The sequence below is a fragment of the Pollachius pollachius genome (genome assembly GCF_949987615.1).
Source record: "Pollachius pollachius genome assembly, chromosome: 9".
Classification (NCBI taxonomy): domain Eukaryota; kingdom Metazoa; phylum Chordata; class Actinopteri; order Gadiformes; family Gadidae; genus Pollachius; species Pollachius pollachius.
In genome coordinates this window covers 14617955-14627908 of record NC_136942.1, presented here as the reverse complement: position 1 = coordinate 14627908, position 9954 = coordinate 14617955, and the positions used below count along the sequence as shown (strand labels likewise).

The following is a 9954-nucleotide window of genomic DNA, read 5'->3' as shown; positions in this document are numbered from 1 at the left end:
CATCACTTTTTTTTCCAAAATAGTTTATAAAAAAAACAAATTATATTACAGGTTTGGTGCCACCAGGTACATACAAATGAGGTTTCCGATCATTTTCTTCCCCCATGCGCCCTGATCATTGTGTTGGTATCAAAACGCAGTCTGACACGTTTAACAAAATGGTATTTAATCCATTGAGGTTGACATTTTTTATTCACGTTTTAAAATGGACCGGCTATCTACAGACTATACCAGCTTCTTTATTTTTTTTTTGCCGACCTTTGTCTTCTGATTTTTCAAACCTTCAAAATAAAGTCGTCAACATCACCATCAGAATCACAGTGGAAGCTGTTCAGTTCAAACTGAACTTAACATCGCTCGTTTCATTCAGTTTGGCCAAGTCTCAAGAAAGTCTAAAGACCCAGGTCCTGTTTCAGTCTTCCTTTGTCTGTGTTGGTTTGAGTCTGTTGGTCTGAGACCCCAGACTCTGTGCTGCCGTTAGCGTCAACGTTCCTTCCCTCCCAGCGCCACTGAGGATGTTTCGATCCCACCGACGGTCTCGTAGCTGGGCTCTACGCCGTGTGTCGGCGCGGTCTAGTCCAGAGGTTCCTGTTTGATCCGGATGGGCGTGCTGGTGATGGACTGGCTCCGGATGAGGTCGCGACACATGACGTACTCGCTGAACTGGGAGGAGTCCACGCCACCGCCGCACGACCCCTTCATCGTGAAGCCCTTCTGGAACAACCTCTCCAGCACCTGAGAGAAAGGTCAGAGGTCAGTTCTGGCATTGCGTAAGCGACTTGTAGCTTGGATTTTATTCTGTTTCTCTCTCTGAAATGGTTGAATGCCATTTTTGTACGTTCATTGTTCATTAACGTAAGTGGCTTTGGACAAAAGCTTCAGCTAGATTAATGTAATGTAAAGAATAAGTTGTTTAATACGTTTAGGTTTGATTTTGACTAGTTGAGACAAGTCCTTTGGCTACACAATATCATAAAATAATAATAAAAAAATAAATAAATCACAACCATTATTTCCCTCAGTTCTGGGGGGGTTGTGCTCGGCTCGCCCATGCACCACCACATGTCACACACAGCGGACACAAAGTAACATGTCTAACCTCAATCAATCAAGGACTGTATTTCGTTCCAACTTTTATTTTAAGCTCCAAAAAAATGAGCGACCTCATCGCTGGATAATGGGCTTGGGTAAAACCAGGGTTTTATTATGTCCTCGTCATACCAGGATAGAGCACTAAACGCCAACATGTTAAAGGTGACACATTACACCACCGGGCATGAGTGTGATTAGCCGTTACAAGTCGTACCTATGATGTCAAAAGGAGGCAGATTTTCAGAACGGCTTGTAACGGCTAATCACACTCACGCCTGGTGGTACAATATGTCACCTTTGAGTGAGCCTACCTCACACGCTGTCCTGACGGGGGGGGGGGGGGGGGTTTCACCTGCACAGAGTTCAGCCGGCAGTAGCCGTTGAGGGGGAAGCGGATGACGTGCGTAGGGTCCTGGTTCCAGCCGGCGTTCACCGAGTTGCACATGACGTCGCCCGTCTCGGGGAAGATCTCCTCGATGAGCACCTTCTCCCCGCTGAGGGCGATCCTCTCGCCCAGGTCGGGGGACACGCGGACCACCAGGCACTCCACCGGCGCCGTCCGCTGGGCCTCGCGCTCCACCTGCCAGCGCTCCAGCTCACGCACCATGGGCGTCAGCTGGTAGTAGCGGGCCTCCTCGTAGAGCTGCAGGAAATCCTGCCGGCCACACACACACACACACACACACACACACACACACACACACACACACACACAGACTCCGGTCAGCTCAGTCTCTGGCAAGGGGATGAGGGGAGGATGGTGCGTTGCAATGCATGGAGAGGGAGACTGGGAACACTGCAAACGAGCTTGAGACGTTTAAGCTCAAATCAATGTACTGAATGCTGTTGATATGATATAGTTAGAGTTCAGGAGTTGCTCATTTAATAGCGAGTGGGATCCATAGTCTGGCTTAATGCTACAGACAAGGGAATATATTGAGCGGAGAAGAGAAGAGCACAGAAGGAAGCTCTGTTGCTGAAGGCCCTTTACCACCTAATGCCCCCTGGCTTATCCGATAGTACCCTTGTGACATTTGGAGCCACTGCACTGTTGCAAATTCCGAAAAGTCCAAAAGACGCCATGACATTAAAACATACATGTGACAATGTACATATTGTCCTTAAACCAACTTCACATTTTGATATTTATTTCTACTATTTTCCGTTGATCTCAAACCTCATCTCCTCTCATCTTCCACATTCAAAAGGTAATCCTACAAATCCTACAAACCCGATCCATCAAGCTCTGCAGTGAAGCATGCCATGCCTGCACAGCACACTGCAGACCAATATATTCGTAATGACTGCGTGTGAAAGGAATACAGAAAGACAGACAGATAGACCGAAAGAAAGAAAAGAAAAGACAGATGAAGAAGGTTTTTTCCACTCCTCTTTCTTTTTATTTTTTCTTCCTCAATGCTGATCCTGACCTAGAGCACGCACACACTCAGCCACAAACGCGGGCATAAATACACACACACACACACACACACACACACACACACACACACACACACACACACACACACACACAAACACACACACACACAAACACACACACACACACACACACACAGCATGCAGAGGCGTTGTGGCCCCGGGGGGCAGTGTGCTGTATCAAAGCCTGCGCTCCTTAGCTCCCTTCTCTTTGTTGGCTCGAAGCAAAGGATAGATGTGTTTTATAAAAAAGGGTCTCTGACTGCAGGCTGTTGTAGTCATCCTGAGCAAAGGCACAGAATTACAGTTTCCCTGCTGGCTAAGTACAGAGAAGGAGACGAGAGCGTTTCAATATGCACACAGACTGACACAAACGCACGCACAACACACTGGCTGCCATCATACACACAGGCACACACAAACTCACACACACACACACACACTCATGCACGCACACACACATACGCATACATACATGTTTGCCCAAAAAACCCAACCCCTAACAAGTTAGTTTTGTAAAATACATACATTCACAATCATTTAAAAAAAACATACCACAATATGCATACAAATGAACACACACAAACACACACACACACACACACACACACACACACACACACACACACACACACACACCTCCCTCTCAGCCAAGAGACCCTGTAGCGCCCGGGTGGAGAACCACACAGTGATTCAAAAGGGTGACAGAACTAAAGTACTGAAACACTAAATACCTAGCAACATGGAGTTGCATCACTGTTGTGGAGGTTGTGATAGATCACTAGGATCCAGCTCTCCGGAGGGGGTACGGAGGTGCCCTCATACCTTGAAGTCCTCAGGGAGGAGCAGTCTGCAGGTGCGCAGGAAGCTGAGGATGTAGCGGAAGATCTCCCCGTCCCGGTCGATGAAGTAGTGTTGCTTCAGACTGTCCAGAACGATGGGCTCGGTGCCGTTGAACAGGCGACTGATTCTGGAGGAACAGAGGCAAAGAAAACCAACCAAGATTAATCAACACATAGGAAACAATGGGTTAAACTATGTTTGCCATGATGTTTAGTAGTTAAGCGTAATTGTAATATTTTGTGGTAGAGACATGAGATGATATGAAATGTGTTGCATGGTTGTAGTTGATATTGGATTCATTATTTAGATGTATATATGTGAGTCTAAGGTAGGTCACTAATACATTAAAATAGCCTAATATATAATATAACTTATACATAACTAATACATAATAAAAGAAGAAGAAGGAGAAGAAGAAGAAGCAGAAGCAGAAGAAGAAGAAGAAGAAGAAGAAGAAGAAGGAGAAGAAGAAGAAGAAGAAGAAGAAGAAGAAGAAGAAGAAGAAGAAGAAGGAGGAGGAGAAGAAGAAGGAGAAGAAGAAGAAGAAGAAGAAGAAGAAGAAGAAGAAGAAGAAGAAGAAGAAGGAGAAGAAGAAGAAGAAGAAGGAGAAGAAGAAGAAGAAGAAGGAGAAGGTGGAGGAGGAGGAGGAGAAGAAGGAGGAGAAGGAGAAGGGGATGAAGAAGACGTCACACCTCATGTTGGGTATATAAACCTTTTGACTCTTTGTTTAGTTTAGTTGCCTAGCGTATTATTTGGTATTCCTTCTATAGTACTTCAAACATGCTGCAATAGCTACCCTCTAGGCACTGAGTCAGGCTATTACAATGGGAACAGTTATTATGTTACTTACAATGCCGACAGCTGTTGAAGTTCGCTCCCTATTACTATACGTCTTGGCTGGTTACGATTGGTTTTGGGGGTATCTGTTATAACGTGGTTGTTTTCTTCAAATTTCCTACACCACGTCAACGTTTTAAACGTGAATCAGCTTAAGACAGGAGTTTGCAGTCCTTTATTCTCGGTACATTGAGTCAGTATAAAGGAATGGATGTATCTATGCTTATCAAGTAACATCATCATTAACTCTATTTAGAAGTCGACACCTCTTGACTTGTTATTCATTATCCTTTCCATATATTGGCACCCTGTGCTTCCTCTCAGTCTCTTTCCCTCAGTCAGTGAGTAGAAGCTGCCTCGGCTCTATCTCCCTGATGCTCTCGCAGCAGCCTCCAGCTCGCAGCTAACTCCGCCCCCCTGTCCTGTCCTCCCAAAGACAACTATATTAAACTCTGTTCTATAAAGTGTGTGTATGTGTATGTGTGTCTATTTGTGTGTGTGCGTGCGTGTGCGTGTGTGCGTGCGTGTGTGTGTGTTTGTGTGTGTGTGTATCAGTTCTAACATCCATCCACCCAACCATCGACCCCCCCCGCGGTGGTCCCCTCAGGTTCCTTCCCTGACCCTCCTGGGCGGGGGTCTCACCTGGACTCTGGGTACTTGGTGAGCGTGGCCAGGCTGCTGGTGTACATGTGACCCCCCACGTCGATGTGGACCGGGGCGTTGGTCTTGGTGAGCTGGGCCGGGGAGGGGATGCCCTGGGTGCTCATGGGAGACACCGGGGACCTGCTCAGAGACATCCGGGACATGCTGCGCCCGTCCTGGCCACGCAAACAGGGAGACAACAAGAAGAAACACACCAGGTGAACATCCTGCACATATACAGCCAATCAGCACTTAGCTTTGAGCGGGATCGCCTGGTCATCAAGGTGGGGTCCGGCCCATTCAGGATCAGCTTTCAGCGCTTTAGCTTTGTTTGCTTATTGGACACATGAGATCAACCGAATCAAATCGCATCCTGATGCATCATGGATGAAAAGGAGAAGGCATGCAGTCGCGTTGGTCCCTGATGTTCAAAGTGTTTGATAGGATATCGTTTTACGGCGCGGCATTGCCTTCTCAGCAGCTTGTCGGGTGCTGAGAGTTGGCGTGATACATTCACTGCCCTTGTGGTGCTAGTTCTGGCAAATTAGTTCCTTAACATTATGAGGTTTCGTTTTCTCATTTTCATGTATTTTTACGTATTGCAGGGATTACAAGGGTGGCACGTCTGTGTATGCGAACAATATTCATAAGGCGACTGCGGTTGAGTGTGCCCACATTGAAACAGAGGGCGGCTATGGCCGGGGGGGCTATGGAGCCAGGGCAGATTCTGCCTTAATTGACCCATCCCCCCCATTGAAAGTCTCTGGCAATTGTTAGGAAGTCCGTTGAACCATGAAAGGTGAACAGGAGGCAGACTCGTGGCTCTCCCCCCGGGCCCAGCCTGGAGCTCCGGGTCTGAGTGCACACAGACAGCCCGGCTAACACAGGGCATTCTGGGTATTCTGAGTACAGACAGCATCTTAACAAAGGTCAGGTCATGCATGTTTACATACATACATATGATACATACATACATACATACATACATACATACATACATACATACATACATACATACATACATACATACATACATACATACATATATATATACAAACATACATATATACGTACATACATGTATACATACCTACATACAAAGATATAGACATAAATACATACAAACATCTATACTTACATATATACATACAAACATGTATACTTGCATACATACATATGTACATACATATGTACATACATAGCATACTGTACATACATACATACATACATACATACATACATAAATACATACATACAAACATACATACATACGTATAAACAAAGCCTATACAGACGTACAAATTGTACACAGACACACAAGCGCGAGCACGACAAAACACACTTGGCAATGACCCAATACGGCATTGCGATCTAAACGTTTTAGTATTTCCGATTCAACCAACCGTACAGGTTTCAAACCAGTACGTTTTGTGTGTGTGTGTGTGTGTGTGTGTGTGTGTGTGTGTGTGTGTGTGTGTGTGTGTGTGTGTGTGTGTGTATGTGTGTGTGTACGCGCGCGCGTGCGCCCGGCCAAAAAACAGGCATTGAATCACATTGAATCACATTGAATCACATTGAATAAAGGCAATTAAATGCTGGCTTCTAGGTTTAGCAGATGTTGAAAAGCGATCCACAAGGACACAATAACGAAGGCTACAAACTTCTTAATCTAAAGCATGCTTGCATCGTGTGTGCATTTTCTGCCTCTGTCTGGGACATTCCCGGCATCGAGACACAGCGATGAAAGCAGGCGACGCGCGGACTTACCTGAGAAGACACCGACACGGACGACATGGATGGGTCTGGTGTAGAGCCGGCTGGGATTCTTTGGAATAACTAGGATCGCAGCTTATTTTTTGCAAACGGAAAAACAGTCCTTCCTTCGTCTTTCTCTTCCTTCCGTTCAACAGACCCGTCGAGCCTCGATCTCCGCGCAAAGAAGCCAGTCGTCGGACGCCAACCAGGGGGGAGGCTGGAAGAATGTGTGCCCGGGGCGATGCGAGAGCGCCTCGGGGCTGAGGATTAGGTTACAATTACTTCGTCTCTCTCTCGCCCAAACTCGCTGGAGGAGCAATGCGTGATCCTCTGTCCTAATAATAAAGATTTTTTAAAAAATAGGGCTGATACTCCGTTTGCACGATAGGTGACTTCAAATGTCTTAGACACTATTTATACCGATTTCATTGCGGTTTTGCAAAACTCGCGTCTGCATTGTCAGATTTTCCACCATCATCACCACACACACACACACACACACACACACACACACACACACACACACACACACACACACACACACACACACACACACAAACACACACACCAAAACAATGTAAGCTCTGGTCAAAGGTAGGTCTGTACTCTGTAGCCTAATGTGTGCAGTATGGAACTGGAGTTCGTCAGCGCGCGCTGCTATTAACGGCTATACGTCTGCCTTATGCCAAGCCTCCTGCACCAACATCCCCTCTACTAACGACTCATATTTTACCAACATCCAACTTCCCCCGGGCGCTAGAGCCAAATGACGTCTGTCGTCATGCATGATGCCACGGCAAAAAAGCGCCTTTTCATGGGCCCGGGGCAGAATGCGCCATTTCGATGATTGCGCACTGGGAGATGGAGATGGGCGCCGTGAGGGCGTGCTGCTGCAGACAGTTATATTAGGTTTTATTATTCTCATCTTGGTTTGGTTGTCTCGTGTATTTCAGATAGTAAAGGCGACGCATTCATTGACGATGGGTCACACAATGTTAAGTGATCTTAGAACCTATTGCGTTCAGACATGCGCGTAATAGTCCGCCTGCAGACCGCAAGTTTCTAGCGGACAGGTCAAGCTCGCCCTACTGGTCAGATCGTAGAAGGCTTGGGTTTTTCTTTGGTTCTTTCAGTTTTCTGATTGATGTGACCCACATAGGCGGTTTCGAAATTATACGTTGATTCAATAGCCTGGCTGGACATATATATCCATGTCCTGATTGCTGCTCTATAGACAGTTTACTCTGGTAACCCCCCCCCCCCCCCCCACCACACACACACACACACACACACACCTCAACACCCAGAGATTATAACTTCTGTTAATAAGATAAATTGGTCAATCTTTATCCCGTAAGCTAAATCAAGCAGGGAACTAGAGCGACACATACACACCGTCTGTTGTGCAGCGAGACAACAGCATTAGGCCTATCTGTTCCGGCCCGGGGCCGGGGCTACTGCTGCCCAGCCCTTCCCGATTGCTCACCATTTGTTCAAATAAAACTACAGCTGCTGCAGATGTAGTCAAACATAGCTGAACATGTAGGCTAACTATGTCAATCTCCAGCTACAGCTTACACATAGTTCAACTTGTCTCATGTTACATAGTTTTACACTATGCCTGCAAAATATCTCGTAAAGCCATCCACAACGCTGATAGTGGCAGGATGTAAAGTGTTGGGTAAAGCAAGACCAAAATTACGGGGTGCTGTGTTTATTAACAAAATAATGGGGTTGTGTGTGTTTATCAATAGCATAGCCTCTTTTTTTTGTGAAGCGTTGTTTCACAGCCCAAGGCCCCCATCGCCGTTTTAAAGTGAAAGCCCAGTGATTAGGGTCCCTGCACTACGGGAGCCGATCTGCTGTATACGCCATTTTTATATGGACATAAAGTGTCCGTCGAAACACACAACACATTATGTGTATTTATGTCAATAAAGAAAGGCGCTGGGGTTTGTTGTGGCTGAGGTGGGCTGCCTGATCCCCCCGTCTCTGACACTAGTCGTCTCTGCCTTCGGGGGGCTCACGGGACAAAGGCGGGGGGGCGGGCGGGAAGGGCTAGCCTCGCGGGCAATGAAGGCGAGACAATGACGCCTGTCATATGGAGAGGTGACGCACAGCATGCTGGGAGCGTTCGCAGCAGGCCTTCAATGTCTGCTCTTGAATGTTTCAGAGGGTCACACTTCGATTTAAATAATCATCAATTGTAAACAATAATCATGTTTACAATTTATTCCTTATTCTTATGAAAACGGGTATGGAGTCCTATATTTTGGCCTATTTGGATTTAAGTCTACATTAATGCATAGTAGGCCAAATTGACAATAGCAGGCTATATTCAATGAGCCTGCGTTTAAACCTATTTATCAGTAAGTGCTAGTGGACACACAAAGGGTGAAATGATCAGGGAAAGGCTATAAATGTGGAGGCTACTTTTATTTACACAAGTCCTTCAACATGACATTTAAATGCATTAGGCAAAATGGCAGTGTTAAGGCTGAAAACTCATCTTCAAAGTGGCTAAGACAAAGACAAGTAATACTGAAAACGTTGATGCGTTTGATAAAGTTTTCTGTTGTTGAAACGTATAAAGTTAGATAAAGGCAGATTAATCTTGTATTGCATTAGCCTCATAGGGCCCTATATGCAGTTCGGTGGTGGCATTGTTTAAATTTAAGACCAAGATCGATAGCCTCGTTTTGCAATAAGCTGCTTCACACTCTCTGGTGGTCTGCAGTCTAGATATAAATACACATGGACGAAAACCCCTGACCTAGTGGCATTTGGAATGATTACAATCAGAGAATATATAAAAAAAAATGGTATAACTTACTTACTGCCAGATTTAATAAACCAACAACAACAAAGTCTCTAAATATGGAAAAGAAGGCCTATCGATGAATTTCAGGAACAGGATTGTCTTTTCGCTTACAAGTAAACCAATTAAATAAAATACTCACAAAAAAATTATATAATTAAAAAGGACACACATGAAACTCTTTCAAGTTCAACCAGTACTTAAATCTCTGATATCTGATTAGGCAACAATAGTAATGGTTCAGATGCAGACATTAGAATGCAGAAGGACCTGGTGATGCAGTCTCTAGTGTATGTTCCCATATTGCTCCCTGCTATTCCAGGGTGCGACTTTGGATTCAGTGGTGTGGGTCGTCATTCTGCAGAACCAATCAGTGAAGACAGTAGCCAGATACTGATGCTTCATTTATAAACCAACTCAGTCCTGGCTGGCTCTATGGAGGAAGTAGACCATAATTCACTAAGGTACTTTTTAAAAGAGTACAATTATTTGCTACAATGAATACAAAGTCGCTTCCCCAAAAGTGTCCT

General features: G+C 45.5%; 2 protein-coding genes across 2 annotated transcripts in view; both read right to left on the bottom strand.

Moving 5' to 3' along the window:
• Nucleotides 1-92: 92 nt before the first annotated feature.
• LOC307080246 (BTB/POZ domain-containing protein kctd15) lies at nucleotides 93-6732 on the bottom strand. The gene is made up of 5 exons (XM_079742888.1): nucleotides 6619-6732; nucleotides 4852-5027; nucleotides 3355-3499; nucleotides 1445-1747; nucleotides 93-735 (listed from the first exon to the last, which is right to left on the bottom strand). Exons 1-5 carry the CDS (start codon nucleotides 6643-6645, stop codon nucleotides 574-576), a joined length of 813 nt encoding a protein of 270 aa, XP_079599014.1. The 5' UTR covers nucleotides 6646-6732; the 3' UTR covers nucleotides 93-573.
• Nucleotides 6733-9108: 2376 nt separating this feature from the next.
• LOC307080591 (carbohydrate sulfotransferase 8-like) overlaps nucleotides 9109-9954 on the bottom strand; it is a 36466-nt gene continuing 35620 nt past the window's right edge. Inside the window, exon 4 of the mRNA XM_079743365.1 lies at nucleotides 9109-9954. This exon is cut by the window's right edge and continues 1132 nt beyond it. The gene's annotated coding sequence lies outside the window, so the exon portion shown is untranslated.